Source organism: Rhamphochromis longiceps, linkage group LG8 (genome assembly GCF_057381845.1).
Source record: "Rhamphochromis longiceps isolate RC_006_pf linkage group LG8, R_longiceps_female_GT1.1, whole genome shotgun sequence".
In the NCBI taxonomy this organism is placed as follows: domain Eukaryota; kingdom Metazoa; phylum Chordata; class Actinopteri; order Cichliformes; family Cichlidae; genus Rhamphochromis; species Rhamphochromis longiceps.
The window spans coordinates 18004733-18021837 of record NC_140564.1 but is presented as its reverse complement, the minus strand read 5'-3'; the positions used below and the strand labels follow the sequence as shown (position 1 = coordinate 18021837).

Sequence of the window (17105 nt, the reverse complement as noted above, 5' to 3'; positions counted from 1 at the left end):
TGCTCCTGCGCGGGGACGCTGGAGCATTTGCAGCAGCATTAAGGATTAAATTTGGCCCCCAGAAGATACCGAGATTGGTTTGATCAATACAATTAGATTGCCTTTTTTACGACGCACCAAGCACATTAATGTAGCAAAAGCAAAACATGTAAACTAATTCAGCCTTGTGTTCAGGAGTCACGGAGGGTAATGTCACAGTTTGTGTGCTAAATCCTGATAAAAGTTGCTGAATTCTCCACCGAGGTCTTGCTAATGATGTTCTCTTGGAAGTGATACAATTGGCAAATGATTATTGATTTCGGCACTAGAAGAGCCTGGCTCCATTACAGAATGATCCTGTGCCGGGTTGCAGTCGGTGAATTTAATTACGTCCATACGTGCATTTAAATAGGAGAGCCTCTCATTGTCCTTTAGGGTTTCAAAAAAAGAGAGAAAATATACACTTTCCTACAAGTGTATAAAATCTGCTGCATGTGGGGAGAAGCATGTTGTAGCCCCGTCACACCCCAGGCAATTTTTAAAATTTCATCAGTCTTCTGACTGCACAAGAGGTGAGAAGTGAGCGGCAGAAAATGTAATCCCCAAAACTGATGACTGTTACACAAAATTACAAGAATAGAAAAGACAAAGAGGCAGCATTAACTCTTAATATGCCCAGCCTTGGGCCAAACTAATAAAACTGCAATTGAATCAGCTCTAAATAAATGATGGTGCTGTAGTTTAATAACATATCATCTGCCCCGCTGACAGCATTAGACCTGACACTCTTATATATCTTAATAATCCCACAAGTTCAGACTGAAGGGCATTTGTCAAGAGCAAATTCACACCGAGTGCTGCTTTATTTCCCTAACTCGTTTTTTTCTGGCTCTTCTGAGACTTTCAGGCAAACACCGAGCACCACCAAGTGGAGGTAATGAGAAATGGAAGAATAAATTGTCCCCCAAGCTAGTTATACAAACACTCTAAATGAAAAACAAAGCACCTGCAGGTCAAGCTGTCTGCACGCAAACAGAGAGACAGAGACAGCATTTTCACTGATCCTGCTTTCAGTTGTGATTACCACCGCCCCACTTTCCTCCTCAGATCAACAGAAAAGACGAACACAGCACTTTTTAAATAAAATGACTCGATACAAATGGGAAAATAAAAAGGTTTTAATAATTCCCATGCATTTTGTGTAAACAAATAATTCCTCACAGTACTGCATTTCCACATTGCTGACATATCATCAACACTGGCGCGACATACATAGGTCAGGTTTTTTTTTTCCAGTTCATATACTGCATGTGTTGGGTTTTAATACCACAGCATCAACAAACTGTAGCCAGCAGGCACTGAAGATAGCATCTTTGATTTATTCTGCACTGCATGTGCTGAAAACTTAGAGCCCGCAAAGCAGTTTGTGGCTAGTGATATACACTCACCCTTAAATGTGACATTCAGTAAATCATTTTATTATTAAAACTTTCATTGATTGGTTTGACTTAAGTAGAGTTCCTGTTGTATAGGTTAATGAAGCCTTCCAATGTTTCACTGTAAGATATTAGCATTTGTTTGGGCGGGTTTTGTTTTTGTAGAAGGGTTCATGTTTTGATCTTATGTAAAAGATGCATACGTGTATACTGCACATCAGTTTTTTTCTGACAAAAGCAGCACAGTTATGCAGACTGGTCATGAGTGGCCACAATCTGTCTAAATGCATGAACAGAAATAGAGTTCACTCCAAAATCAGCTAAATGTAAGTCACAAGGTTACTTAAAAAAAAATACAAATAAAAAAAAATACAAATAAAAATCCTCACAAGCAGTTTCATGCTGGAACTTCTTTCTTTGCACTACATCAGATTTCTGCTGCCGAGCTTTTAAAATCTGTGATTTTTGGGCACGGTGAGGGCCACAGCTCCATTTCACTAAAGAAGAGGCAGACATCTTTACAGCAGATGTCTCTGGAACTACACAGACCACTAATGCCCCTTTAAACCCAGACAACAAGCCTGTCACTGGGTCTATCATAAAACACTCCCATCCTGGGGCAAATATAGCTCTGCTAATATTGACCAGTTAAAAGTGATCCGACTGTAACACAATCCGAAAGCTGCAGCAGCATTTTTGCTGCAAAAGTCATGAAAACTGTTTAAAAAAATAAGTGCAACTGTGAGTGTTTGTTTCGAGGGGGAAACATGAGACAAATGAATACACTACAGAAAACCTTCATTCATATGAACTCTATATTACTCTGAGGAAATGTGCAAACAAAGCTTTAATAAAGATGCCTTTACATGCTCTCCGATGCTGGCCTTTGAAAAAAATAATAATAATAATAATAATAATTAATATATATATATATACATATATAAATATATAGATATATATATATACATGTACATATACATATATATACTTGGAAATAAATACACATCCAACAAGAGTGGCACTTCTACATACTCAGTGTGGGCATTTACAAGAATCTGCTTGCATAGTTAAGTGCATGCATAAGCAATTTATCATGCAACAACTGTCACATACTTCAGGAATAGTGATCTCTTTTTCTCGGGTCTACAGTCAGTGCGTTCTGCGGAGTACTACTCTGTATTGCAAGCTAAGATGCGCACAAGCTGTGATGTGGCATGTGAAGACAGAGGACAGGCTGTCTTTGAGCATGTTGTTTATGCGGTTTTTTTGTACATTAACCCTGTGTTCGTCTGGGAGGAATGTTTGGAGACGTCTGGCAGTCTGAAGAGGCTCGATTCCCCACAAGGGAACCTGGGCACCGCAGTTAAGTGTTGGCGTCAGCAGCTGGAGGGCAGGGGTGGTTTTGAGGGGTTATTACAGGTTAATAAACACAAATGTTAAGAACCATGGTGGACCGAGGATCTCCAGACGTTAGACACTGATGACGCACGTTTCACTCCTCAGCTTCTTGGCGACAGTCAGAATGTGGTCGAATAAAAAAAGAAGAAAAACTTTGTTTTTTTCTGTTTGTTTTTTTAAAGGCTATTGCAGAATTACTACGTCAAAAAAGAGCACATGTAAACAGCGGTTCGCACTAAACAGGCGTTATTGTGTTTTACTTGAAATGACATTTTCAGTGCTTGATAAATATTAAAATCGAGTTACAAATTTACCAACACCTGCAGTTACACAACTTTCGATTAAATACTTCTCTGCGATTATCTGAGGCACTGATGTTTGTCGTTGACATAATGGCTCTCGATACTGGAGGAGAGCTGTACGTAAAGATCTTCTCTTGAAAATAATTTGCTGCATCAGCATGTTAAAAATTGCCAGTAAACTTCCTTTGGTGACTGAGTGAGTCCGTGTTTGAAAAGTTCCTTTCTCCTTTCCGCATCCACTTTCCAACTTGTGCAAAGTGACTTTTATTCTCGCTATGAGCTGCTCTTCTCCCGACGATGCTACAGACAGAACAAGGCAATAATTTAAACACACGCCCATGCTTATTTACAACACAGTATAATACGCCTGAAAATCAATGCAATCCATACAAAGTGCTTCTGTTAAAATCCATTCCTAAATAACTATTTAACAATGTGGGCAAGAGGTGTCCAATATGGCAGCTGGTATTCAGTGACCACTGAAAAGCTACAGGTGCTTCAAAGTTGTTTTGCCAGACATGCTTTGTGTCTGGTTTGATGGTTAAAAAGAAACAGAAAAACACCTCAGAGCTGCACTTTAGAGAGATTGTTTTTCAGACCCTCGGAGTAACATCACTTGGATTTCTGGCTAGTTTGTGTGGAGTTGATGGGGATCTTTCTGGACTGTAATGTCTTTTTAGCCGGCTCTTTCTTTGAAGGGTCCTTTGCAGTGGCAGGAGACTGAGCTGCTGTTTCTGCTCCAGAAAGCTTTGATTTTGTGGAGGGCAGCAGTGAGTGCTTGGCGGAACTTGATGCCTTAGAGGACTCCTTGTCTTTGGCTGTGCTCGCGTTGGACTCCGAGGCCACGCACAATGTTTTTTTGCTCGCTCCGTGCGGGACTCCTTCTCTAGATGCGCTCCCACCACTCTCCTCTGGACTTCCTTTCCCCTCTCCTGCCCCTGCTTTGCCGCTATCACTTGGTTTCCGGGTCTCTTTAGGCCTCAGAGCAGTTTTAAAGAAGGACAAACCTTTGTCCTCTGTCTTACTGCTCCTCTGGGGGCCTCTTAGCGGTGGAGCTGTATTTAAAGAGGAAACACCTACACTTGAGGATCGGAGACTAGTAATGGAGGAGCTACTGCTTGAGCTCCGGGCTGCTGCTCTGTCTTCCATAGCCTTGCCTGGCCTGCCCTCAGCTCTACTAGCAGCGCTCAGCCTGGAGGGAGGACCTCCATGGCTAACTTTCTTCTCTAACGCCGTATTGGTCCGTGACGATTCACGGCTAGTGCTCCTGTCTGCTGCTCTGTTCCTTCCTGAAGCGGAGCTTTTCTCACTAACCCCTCTGGGTGATGTCCTCCTCTGAGGGTGTGAGTTTTGTAATCCGGGAGATCCACTCTTTTTCTGTGCAGCCAACTCAGGATGTAATACCTCCGTGGTTTGGGATGATCCTTTTTTAGAGGGGGTTGCTGTTCTGGAGGAGCCGCCCTTGCAAATTTTAGTGCTTCCATCGCTTTTGTCTTTTGGCGTTGATGGTGCCGCTGCGCTTTTGGATTGTGTTCGAGACTGTGACTTATCAATGGCCGGAGATGCAGGAGAGAGAGAGCTGGATGACGTCGAGGAGGTGGCAGCGCGCTTCTTTGGGCTCTTTTCGCTCTCCAGCCCAGTCTTGGCAGAGGACCTTTTGACACCGCTGCTGTCCACGGCCACAGTCCTTGGTTTCACCTCCTTTGCAGCTGCACCATGTCTTGGACTGACCTGTTCAGCCCCAGCCAGTAAATTGTTGTTATCTCCTGCCTGGATGGAGCTCCTCTGATCTGCCTGCAGCACAGCTTTCGAGTGCACCTGCTCTATCAGCCTTTTAGCGCCTCCATTACTCTCCAAAGCACCAATAGCCGACTTGCCCCCTGACAGTTTATCTAACTTCGGTGACCCAGTGAAGCAGGAGGTAGACTGCTTGGTATCAACCACCTCTCCTATCCTTTCCAGTACTGGGGAGGAGGAGTGGGACTCCAGGGAGAAGCGTGAGGGAGAGTTGGAACGAAGCTGGAGCTTAGCAGAGTGGGGCCAGGATGGTTTAGCACCGTTTTCACTCAGTGCTAAGGGACTTGCGATGGAAGATCTTGAGGAGAAAGTTTGCCTTTGCATGCCTCTCACTGCTGGTCTGGAAGATAAACCTGCAGGGCAGAGAACATGCATTAAGAAAATAGTCATGCTTGTCAGCTGAAAAAAACACATGTAATTGTGTGATATTAGTGTTCTTTACCATCATCTTCACTCCGTTCACCAGCAAACTCAGCAGACTCAGAAAGAGAGGCCAGCGAGGTGCGTCTGGAGGACCCTGATGAGGCTTGGCTAGGTGGACGACTTCCTATCAGCCGACTAATCCAGTGCTCACACAAAGAGGAACTGGTGGAACCTGAGAGGCCAAACAGACAGACAGTGGTTGAACATCTATATATTATGAGCATTACAGGATAATTTAATATGTGAGGTATGAGGTGCAATAAAAAAGTTCCAGGATACAGCACATAAAAAATAAATATCAAAAACCTTTAAGGTCATCTGCTCATGAACCTTCAGACCTTCTACTTTTAGATCTCTGTGATGTGAGCCGGATTTCTCTCAGTGTCTGAAAACAGGAGCCCTTAAAAATTATTTTCATTTTGGGCAAGTGTGCAAAGTCACAGGGAAGCAAATCTAACCAGTGGGTTTGTATGCCACCACACAGTGGAGTTCTCCACAGTGTTTCCCTTCAAACACCACAGTCACACCCTGGAGGATGAATTCCCAGTGCTTAATCTCATGACTGCTGAGGAAAAAAGAAGAAGAACCACCTGCTCCCTGCACGATGCTCCATCTTCAGGCTTTGAAACTGTAGAGTACATAAACTGCTGAAAGTGCTCAGTGGTAGCCACAGACCGAGCACTCATCACCAGCATTGATCATCCACAGCAAATTTGAATCAGTTTGAATGTTTGCCCTCTGCACTGTTTTAACAGATGTGCTAGTGTAAGTGTTTATAAAGTAACTTCCAAGGAATAATATAGCAACAGTGGTAAAACCAGGTCGCCTACAAATCACAGTCGGTGGACCGATCTCTAACTCCTTCAGCCCACTTGTGCAGGATCCTGAACCTCAGGTTTCCCCCAATGCATCCATGTGAGAGTGTGTGCAAATGTTAGAAAGGTGATATACTAGCACCAGTCCATTTACCATTTAGGTGCATGAGAAAATGACTCAAAATTGTGTTCCTTTTTATGGGTTTATTGCCAAATGCTTTTTCTTGCATATTGGACATGAGTCTGCACACAGTAACATTGTCACAAATTACCTCCCACAGAACTGTTGGCAGACCAGGACGGGATAGTTGCACGTCGTTGATAAAACAAGATGTAAGCAGTCTGCTTGCAGACCTCATCTTCAGATATGGGATGAACATCGCTATCATCAAAGCAGTACCACTGCCCATCGATGGAGTTCTTACAGTGAGCTACAAGACACAATGAAATAAAACAACATAAATATCCTGGAGAGCTTCTGTACCCAGCTGGATATGGTGCTTCCTCACCTGTGTAATGTCCTCCCTGCATGGTCCCATGATGGTTACACACCGCATACAGGTCATAAAGGTAGTCCTCTGGATCACGACCCATCCCGTACGGCCGTCTCCATGGCGACCAGTGGGAGGGCAGACTCCAGCTGCTCTGGCTTCTCTTTACCATATGAGGTGCCATGTCCATGCCCGTAAGCGGGAACTTCACCATGTTCTGCATCTTCATTCGCCGATCCCCGTCCTGTAGAAGCAATACGTTTAAGTTTGGGGTTTTTTTTGTTTTTTACTTACATCGTATGAAAAGATACAATCTTGCACCTGTCTGAAGCGTTTCAGGTGAAGTATGAGGATGTCTGGCAGGGTCCACAGGCTGAGTTTGATGCTGCCTTGCTGAAGCTGCTTACAGTGTGGACAGCGCCATGCATCATCAGGAGCAAGCTGAAATTAATGTGAAAACGCTTTAAAGTGGCAAACTTTAAGCACAAAACAGGCTTTACGCTCTGCACCCCTGCATGCAAGGGGAAATATATATATTTTAATCAGTATCAGTAATATTTTTTGTGCAGGTCACACCAGCATACCTGTTCCTCTTTGGTGTAGAGTTGAAAGCACTGGGCGAGTGAGCAGGTCTGAGGCTGCAGATGCTGCTCCTTCGCTTGCCGCACACTTTCAGCATCGGGGATGTACTCGTCCTCAGTTCTTTTGAACAGACTGTGGGCGTAACACAGCCGAAGTCACAGAGGGAATACACAACTTCAAAAGAGTTACTATACAGCGCTGTGCTAAAGTCACCCCTCATGTCTTCACATGTTTTATATATATGAGAAAACACATAGAAATAGAGCATATAAGGGAAAAAAAGAGTTTGTACAATTCCAAAGAGCTTGAAAGTCAATATTTGGTGGGAACATCATGACTCTTCATTATTCTCTTGTAATTTCTTTAAGTAGTCTTCAGGAATAGTTTTTCAGAGTTCTTGAAGGACATTCAAGGCTCTTCCTTGGATGTTTCTGCCTTTTGTTCTGTTCTCTGTCAAGATGATCCCACACTGCTTCAATAATGTTGAGTTCTGAGCTTTTGGGAGGCCAGTCTACGACTGATAGTGCTGTATTGTGTGTTGCTGTTTTTATTTATCGAGCTCTGCATTTACTGAAATTTAGTTTAAGATCATTGCCGTGCAGAAAATCAAAGTCACTGCCAATCAGACACTTTCCAGATAGTGTTGCATGGTGGAACAAAATCTGATGGTACATTTCTGCATTTATATTTCCATGAATTTTGACAAGATCCCCAACACTGCTGGCTGAAGTACAGCCTCAAACCATGACCGAGCCTCCACTGGGTTTTACAGATGTCTGTAAATACTCAATGTTGTACCGCTCACCTGACCTCCTCCGTTTCTACAGACAACAATTTGAACCAAAAACTCTTATTTGGATTCATCACTCTATCAGTCCATCATTTTTTTAGTCCAGTTCTTGTGTTAATTTTGTGTGTGTGTGTGCGTGTGGGTGTCACGTACTAGTCTTTCGTCTCCTTGTCCCACTCAACAACAATTTTGACATGAGGGGGTCCTCCAGGACCACAGGACTTGTATGCTCTGTTAAAAGTTAGACCAGAGACACATTAAATGTTTAATTTTACACATTTAACTGGGTTTTTTAATTCATTATTATATTTATTATCATAAGCACAGAAAGATTTACGCCTCCTCTAGAGGTAATTTCTGTTTTAGATTTTCACCACTAGCCACTATTAACCATTGTCCTAGTATTGAAGTCATCATCAGAACTTGTGATGGTGACCATGTTTTTTGTTTTAAAGTTTAGTTTGAACGAGTCTTTGTTTGTTCATGTAACACAAGCGGAGCAAATGTCACTCACAACTTTCTTTTCATTAAAAAAAAAATCCATGCAACAACCCCAGAGGTCGACAGCCTCTGTGAAGAAAATCTATTAGAACCAGACAAGCTATCAGACATCTCAGGATTTATTTTGACATCAATACCAATGAAGGTTCGCTGAGGCTCTTCAATCACCTTCAACTGGACAGAACACGCCACAGGATTTCTACAATGACATTCAGGTGGGGTAACACTGCATCCTAGCGGGGATATGCGGCATTACCTTTCCACAGAGGGATGGCAGAGAGGCTGCTCCTCCTGAGGCAAGAGATATGTGATTCCAACCACTCCTACCACACGCAAAGTGAAGGGCCCCACCTACAGGGCGTCAAGGGTAAGACAAGAAAAAACTTAATCTTCATTAAAAGCTTATCAAAATGTGAGGTTGCTGTGTTTACGTCATAATATGCACCTGTACAAAGACTCCAGGGCGCAGAACATGCCTCATTTTCTCCAAAATCTCTTTCTGTAGTACATCCCAGGTCACTGTACGCTCCAAATATAGAATAAATGGATTACCGAACCTGCGGGAAAATAGAAAAACAGCAAGTTTTAGAAGATTTGTGGATTAAATTTGCAATTCTTACACAGCTCTGTTCATTAAAGCACCTGCGTCCTTGCTGTCCAGCGCAGGCTCTGTTGCACACCAGCAGGACGATCTTCTCAGCCTGCCCGCTGTTCTTATTGGGACTCTGAGGTGGTGTTGTAGGCTCTTGTATTTGTGTGGCCATCCTGTTATTATCTGTCCCATACTTCAAGTTGTTCTGATTGAGATTGGCATGTGGGCTTCCTGAAACATACACAGAAAAAGTTCAAGTTGGGGGGGGAAAAACCCACGTGCTCCCTTGTGAAGTGTTTCCAAAAATCAATCCAACATGCTGCTTTACCTTCCCAAAAATGAAACATTTTGCCTGTTTTTGTCAACCCACTACACTGAGACAAAGAGTGAGTAAACAGGATGTCGTACCACATCGCTTGGAGCGGATCTGCTCCGGTCTGAACAGCTCGGGTGTCTCGAAAGCAAAGATGGAGTCGCTCTCCTGAATGATCTCGAGGTCGTCGTCATCGTCACAGAAGGAGCGATGGAAGCCATCGTAGTACATTTCAGTGAGAACAATCTAAGCAGTGACGGGGAATCAAAAAAACCCAAAACACTAAATTACTGATGCGGGTTCGTTAACAGGAACACAAAGAGGAAAGTTTTAAATGAGGCCTCACCTGTTGGGCAGGTATTTTGGTCTCTTGGGCCACAGCTTGTCTCAACCTGGACACGGTGCCAGAGAGGGGCACCGCCACCCCGACTCTCATACAGTGGGAGCACTTTCCTTGATACACCACTGTCACATACAGGGGCCTGCACAACAGAACGACTGGATTTAATTGGCTGTTTCATAACCATGACTGGACCGATGTTCCAAAGATAGACAGCATCTTCTAATTTTAGCTTTTTCCTGTCACATCTCTCACAGTGTTTGTCTGGGCTCGGTTTGACACTCCCTTTGTTTCCAAGCTTGGAGTTCAGACAGGATCTTGTCTCATTACAGTTTTGGATACAGGGACTTTTTTTTTAATTGTATGATGGATTGTCTTACTTCTAAACTAGACCCAGAGTCACCTTACCTTGTGTGAGGTACCGGGATTGGCAGTGAGATGCAGAGGAAAGGATCAAAGGTGTTGCTCTGTTTCTGGCAGTGAGGGCAAGTCAGGGAGGATCTAATCAGAGAAACAAGGAGAATTAATGAATTACAACTGACACCACTTTTATGTTCTTATATGAAGCTGAATAGTTGAGCCAGATCAAATTTATTCCTAAGCTCAGGCTCCTGGGAGGCTTCCCATCATCCCATCATGCACTAAGCATTTCTTCTTTCCTGACCTCTTTTCAATCTCTGTATGTTTATACACCACTGCTACATTTAATCACTCTCAATTATAAAACTCTCATAATTTGTCTTTAATTCTGCCTCCCTCTGTTGTCTCCTCACAGCTGATGACTGTCCCTCCCTGATCCTGGTTCTACTGGAGGTTTCTTCACATTAAAAGGAAGTTTATTCTTCTCACTGTTGCCAAATGTTTGCTTTTCAGGGTTATCTGACTGTTGGGGTTTTCTTTTTAATACTACAGAGTTTTTACCTTACAATATAAGGCAACTGTTAATGTGAATTGGTGCCATATAATAAAACTGAACTGAATTTTAAGTTTCTTGGGCTTTAAATAAAAGGAAAAGAAAAAGAAGAAAAAGAAGCAACAGCAGCTTTGAACCTGCAATCATAATAATGGCCAGCAGGGGGCAATTGCTCCAGTTACAGAAAGAAGTCTGTAAAGACTGAGGAAATGACTCCACTTCTCACTTGATTTATGAGTTCAGTGAACACTTTTCTGGTGAGTTTATGGTCTTGAAAATGTATTTTCATTCTTATTTAACACTGCTTAACACTTTCTAGGATAAAACATCCACAGCAAAGAATCCACAAACTAATGAGTGATCTCGCTTTCCATTTGCACAGTGTTTGGTTTGATGTCAAAGTCACAGCTGTGTATAAATATCCTCATCTATACCAATGTAGATTCGACCTGTGATCGGCGTTTCACTTGGATGTTTATCACATGGGCAATTACTCTCAGCATAGAAAACAAAGGATGTCGAGGATTTTCTTAACTACGTATGTATGTTTTGTAATACAAGCACGGTGCTAAAGAGTCAAAACAAATGTGCAACTGCCAGCAACTGCAAATTTTACCTGTATTGTGCCTGAAACAGCTCCTGTACAAAAGAGCCAGGTGCTGGTAGTGGAGATCCTTCAGGGACAGTTTCTTCTTCTACTGGAGGCTGAGAATAAACAACAGCAGCAGTCAAGAAGCAATAAAATGTTCAGAAATTACCGAATGCGCAGTTGCATATCTGTTTACTTTAGGACACAGCGGTAACACGTAACTGTGATCTAAATCAGTGTTTACCTTCCTGGGGAGTCTGCTGTCCAGGGGGACAATTTGGTTGAGGTCTTCATGAACTCTATCAAGCAACCAGAGGAGGAATTCTTGGGCATCGTGCTGGGAGTTGCCCTTGAATTGAAGGGCACTCTTTGACACTACATTCTGCAGACAACAGCAGAAAAAAAGAAAAATCAAGGAATTGGATGGCTTGCACAAAAAAAACAGAGATGTAGTAAAAGTTCACAGAGAGCGACTCGTTCCCTTTTTCCACCTTGCTTAACTGTGAAATATTCAGCTATGTTTAATCAGGACAACGATTAGCAGAGTCCTAAAGGTCAGGCCAAGCTTTTTAAAGCAAGGACACTGGCTGAAGCTTGACCTTAAACAATAAGCTGCTGGAGATCAAAACAGTGCGTACTCTACAAAGCCGCCCAGGCTGGAAGCTGTGAAGTCACCTCCACGCAGAGGCTATCAAATGTCACACAAGGTCAAAGATACGAGCGGCACTGGGTACTGTGTGGCTGCTCAGCCTCTCCTATGGGACAGTCGTCCTTATTTTAGAGCAGTTACAAAAGCAGCCTCAGCGCTTTTGTGCAAATTGTGCAAAAAAAAACAGGGCCAGGCTATCTTGTGTGGCTCAACCACAAAGGTTGTCTTTAAGTAAAGAGATCTGAGATGATATCAGTGATTCATTTTCTAAATACCCAGGTCTCTTTTAAACACTGCACATTCACAAAAATAGAACCCTATAAACTGCTATGCTGTGTGTATTTTTGGTTAACGACAGACAAGACACTGTGAAAAAAATGGGATTGTTATTCCCATAGGGCAAAGCTAGGGATGCACAAAATGTGAAATTCTAAGCCAATAGCAACTGTCCTGATTGTCCTGAGTGCCACTGTATTTGGTTTTAGTCGTTACTCCCTGTTTTCTTCGTTGTGCGATATAAAAACAATGGCTGAACTGTTTCAGAGTCTTTTATTGTTCATCGCACTGTTTGTCAACGTCTAGCTGATAAAAATCGGCCAATGCCATTGGTTTATGCTGTTTTTTGCCAACAGGCCAATAACCAATCAGTATGAAAGTGGCTTGATACTGATGCTCAGCCTGTGTAACTTCATTCTGAATTCATCAGTTGGTGATAATATTTAAAAAGTAATATTAAATGAGGCACTGCATTAAAGCTGTGATATCTTTCTCATAATGCATCATTAGCCTGAGTTGTTGGCTTTTTTTCTGCCAAATAAGTGCCCTCACATTTCATACCCCAAACCTCTGGTCTGCAATGCAGAGTTCAAAATCTAAATTAAAAACCAGTGACACCAACAAGGCACTACAAAAATCCCCAGTGCCAGGAAGGACAAACTGTTTTCCCAGGCTGTGCACTCAAACACTTTTGCGTGACTCTTACTGACCTTCGTTTGTACCTTTGCAGTACATTTGACCAGGATTTTAGCTGAACTTGTAGTTCAACTTAAATGTCAAATAGCAGGTTGAGCTTGAAAGGATTAAATAAGTGTTAAGTAAATGTGCCATAAAATGAATGAAACCACCACACAGCAAAAATATAACTATGTTTCCCGTGTATTTAAAAGGTGCACGATGTATGTATGTGCATTTATAACACCTGATAAAGAAAAAGTTTAAAAGTTTTTAAAAAGAGCTAGGAGGAGAAACAGGAGAAATAGTAGTTTATCCACCAGAGGGCAACTTCTCTGTTAGCAACACTCATAAAAAAAGTAGTCAAAGACTGATTGTAACAGTAAAAAAGTTTAGTTTTTTTTTTTTTTAAATTATCTTAGTAGGAGAAGCTACTTTTGGCTGCTCCCATATTCGCAAGTCGTTGCCACAACAGATAGCCCTGCATGGTTTTCCATTTTTTTGTTTTTGTTACTTTTTTGGTTGATTTAGGATTTGCATCTTCTCCCAGATTTGAACTGGAGAACTTTGCTTATTAGACAAATATTATCTTAGTAACTGCCCATAAAAAGCTACACACGATGAATGTCATGCAAAGCTGTTCATATTTCATGGGTCTGAAAGAAAAAATATCGGCTGACATATTGGATTTTTAGATCATCAAATATCAGTATCAGTACGGGTTTTAAAAAATATCATATCAATATTATCATCATATAATTTGCTTTGTTTTGTTTTGTTGGGGGGGGGGGGGGTTACAAATGTTGAATGTCTCATGTTGGCACTGTCACAACACTTTACTCTGTGTGTAGAGTGACTGCATTGGCTTTGACACTTGACCCTGTTACAGGAAGCCACTTCAATGTCATCTGATATTTATGCTTTTATCTACATTTAGTTTAATTCTGTTTCATTTTTCTTTGTTGGATTGGATATTTTTACACATTTGAGATATTTAATACACTTTTTATTTATACTTATTTTATATAATTGTATTTATTTTGATCTTTTTTTAAGATATTTGTTTTGTGATATTGTATTTAAATTTTTAGCTATATGCCAATTCTACTTTGTAATCAGTTTTGTTAAGTCTTTTTAGTGTGTTTCACTTAATGTTCAGCTGGTATAACAAAGGAACTTCCAAACTCTTTGGACAAATAAAATCTCATCTTAAGATGAGATGTGCAGAAGTGCAGACTTGTGCAAAGTCTTTGAGATTTTAGGTAGTGTACTACAACCAAATCCTCAAACCAGCGGCTTCTGAGAGAGAATGGACGATAAAATAATTCCCTTGTGTTCTTATTAAATCTCCCTAATGGTCTTTAAGTGCTTCCAGTTTAGGCTCAGATTGTGGTTTAAGAAAAGAGGTGGAAAATTAGCAAATGTCCATCTTTAATGTACACAAACCACAACAAAGTTTGCTTTGCTGAAGTCCAGTTAGCAGCATTTAAGGTTGTAATAGTATTTTTTAGACATTTGAAGAGAAAGATCCATTTGTACTGTGTGTGTGTGTGTGTGTGTGTGTGTGTGTGTGTGTGTGTGTGTGTGTGTGTGTGTGTGTGTGTGTGTGTGTGTGTGTGTGTTCTCCCAAATATCTATGAAATGACACTTTTAAAAGCACCAGTTGGAAGCGTTACTAATGTTACTAGAAAACACTTGTATGCTGCAAAAATCCTACATAGTTTTATTCTGTTTTTTTAAGGTTATATTCACCCATGTGTCCATGTCCAGTTCAACATGTTTAATGCTTCTGATGATGAAAATAATCTATATCCAGCTGGACTGTTTGCAGTTTGGCTGGCAACTAAAGCAGAAGAAAATAGACAGAAATAGCAACATTGTCAAGAACAAAGAATGCGCTGTATGGCCCGTTTCTGTTTAGTCTCTCTCCACTTTGTATTGAACTTTTCAAGAACACATCATGAGTGAGAAAACACGTCTTTTGTTATGCAGAAGCAAATCTTTGTGATCGTGACAGGCAAACTTTTCATCGCCGGGACGCAGATTTAAGAGATGACAATGAAAAACAGACAAGGCTGGAAGCAAAAAGCTGATACAGTCAGCTTCAATACAGCTCTGCTCAAGATTCTGTTTCATTTACAAGGAAGAAGTGTTAGTCCTATAAACACTGACTTTTCACGGATCACTGGGATTCTACTATAAACACTGTACTGCTTGTAAAGTGCATATATGGCTGCCCCGTGTATGACAATCACACCTGGATCAAAGTCAGAAACACAAAGTGGCATATCTAAAATATAAAACTAATCATCTTTGTAATATTTAAGGAGTTCACACTCAGATTTATCTTCTAACCATGTAAGTTTAGAGAACATAAAAAACACATTGATTTGTAGCCAACCACTTAAAAAGTAGGACTCAGTTTGTTGCTCAAGTTCACTTAGTTGCACTTAAGAGGCAAAAACTTGGACTATAAGGTGCAGCTGGTTGTCCCATAAGCTCATATCTAATCAAACGTTAGATGACTGTTGAATTTGGAGCTCAAAGAAATAAAAAAAAATATTGCAAAATAAAATAGAAACACAACTTAAATCTAGTGTATTTTGGACACTTTCTGCTTGCTTGTCAAACTTGTGCAGACCCACACAGAGCGAGGGTCTTTATATGGGTCTCCACGACCTACCTTAAAGTCTCTGCTGTGCTGAGGAGTGTACTCGAAGGTCCACAGAGCCCGAACCAGTCCGGACAGCTGCTCGGTTACCTCCCCTGTCTCCGGCTGCTGCTGGCCTCCCCCTTTTTTCTGCATCAGCACCCCGTTGGACTTGGCCTTTTCGTTGTTGCTTGTCGTCTCTCCACCTTTGAACTGCTCCAAAGCAAGGTACTCAGCAAAGAGCTCTGTGTTGCTCAGGCACTGCAAGATAGCGTTCATGAAGCAGGTGTTGCCGTGGTTCTTGAGCCCGGCGACACCGGGCACCTTATCCCCAAAGGGGAAACCCCCGCAGTCGCTGTCATCCGACGGGAGTGACCCCCCAGTGGTGTTGGGGAGCAAAGTTGCCTCGTCGGTCTCATCCTCGGCGGCCTGCTCGTCGGTGCCAAAATGAGACAGAGTCGAGAGAGTCCGGAGAACTCTGCTCATAAAGCTCCCCACGGAGCGCACCGAGCTCCTCCGGAACAGCTTTTTGCTGAAGGATTTCTTCTCCTTGTTACTCACAACTTTCGACATGATTGCTTTTTTTCTCTCTCTGCCCCTCCGATTTCACACCTTAATTACAGAGAGGGCCCCCACTTTTCAGAGAAACACCCCGTGCCCGCGCACTGACAGCTCCCCGCTCTGTGGTGCTTTACGGGAGGCCTGAGCATATTTCACTGAAACGTAAAGGCCTGGCAGTTCTTGGGATCATATCATTAGGAGACAGCAGAGTACAGCATCAAATCATCGGCCCACTTGCAACACTGCGTCGGATTGCATAAACTGCCTCCGCGGAGAGCCGCTATCAGGGCGCTTTACGTGAATGCCAGGGGTAGTCCCGCACCCGCCAGCAGCCATCGTCATTTCAAATGGTGACATATCATCACCCGTTTCTTTGTTAGGGTGCTGGAAAAGGAAAAAGAAAGCACGGCGCTGATGGGGCTCGGGTATCAGTGTCAGGCACACATAAACATCAAATCCACTACTCGCAATTAGGCTGAGAGTGACGAGCGGAATTCCTCATCATTTATTATTAAACAAACCGCAGCTCCACCCTTTTAAAGGTATTTCTTCTGACCCCGGCCATCGAATCCGCGCTGACGTTGAGAACCGGTGGGTCGGAGATATGAACCAAGTGAACGTCTTCCCTAAATCGACTCCACGGGCGCGCTGCCAAACTGAGGAACCCCCGACCGAAGCGACACAGCGCGCCGCTCCCTGGCGTTTGGCTGCTGCGGGGCATCTCTCCCTGCGCCAAACGCGTGAAGCGGACGTTCCCGTTTCTCCATCTGAAAGTTTGTTGTCCTTTTTTTTGTTTGTTTAAATACTTGTCCGCTTCGTGCGCCTTAATTCCGCCTCCGAATGAGATTCACGGCGAGGCCGCTTCTCCCGTCTCCATCACCACCATCATCATCTGTGGGTAACGATACTGCAGGCAGGGCGGTAACGGCTGACGTCAGGGCCAAACACTGGTCCATGTTGGAGGAGAGCAGGTACAGCGGCATGTGATGATGCTCCGTGTCTGTTTGTGGACAGCGCGGACGCCGATCCCAAC

The 17105-nt window shown here is 42.7% G+C and overlaps 1 protein-coding gene across 1 annotated transcript; it reads right to left on the bottom strand.

The window, feature by feature from the left end:
- Window positions 1-2438: 2438 nt before the first annotated feature.
- LOC146663441 (ubiquitin carboxyl-terminal hydrolase 31-like) lies at window positions 2439-16984 on the bottom strand. Its single transcript, XM_085415277.1, has 16 exons — window positions 15545-16984; window positions 11506-11643; window positions 11289-11377; window positions 10168-10260; window positions 9766-9901; window positions 9515-9665; window positions 9157-9337; window positions 8960-9071; window positions 8771-8865; window positions 8167-8244; window positions 7226-7355; window positions 6963-7082; window positions 6660-6885; window positions 6423-6581; window positions 5355-5507; window positions 2439-5265 (listed from the first exon to the last, which is right to left on the bottom strand). The coding sequence occupies exons 1-16, from the start codon at window positions 16082-16084 to the stop codon at window positions 3728-3730; spliced, it is 3939 nt and encodes a 1312-aa protein (XP_085271403.1). The 5' UTR covers window positions 16085-16984; the 3' UTR covers window positions 2439-3727.
- Window positions 16985-17105: the final 121 nt, after the last annotated feature.

Coding starts and splice junctions, on each gene's coding strand:
- LOC146663441 (XM_085415277.1), bottom strand. CDS start 16,084: ATGTCGAAAGTTGTGAGTAACAAGGAGAAGAAATCCTTCAGCAAAAAG. Junction 7,356..8,166: donor GACAAGGAGACGAAAGACTA/GTACGTGACACC, acceptor TTACGCCCACAG/TCTGTTCAAAAGAACTGAGG. Junction 6,582..6,659: donor GCAGGGAGGACATTACACAG/GTGAGGAAGCAC, acceptor TGTGTCTTGTAG/CTCACTGTAAGAACTCCATC.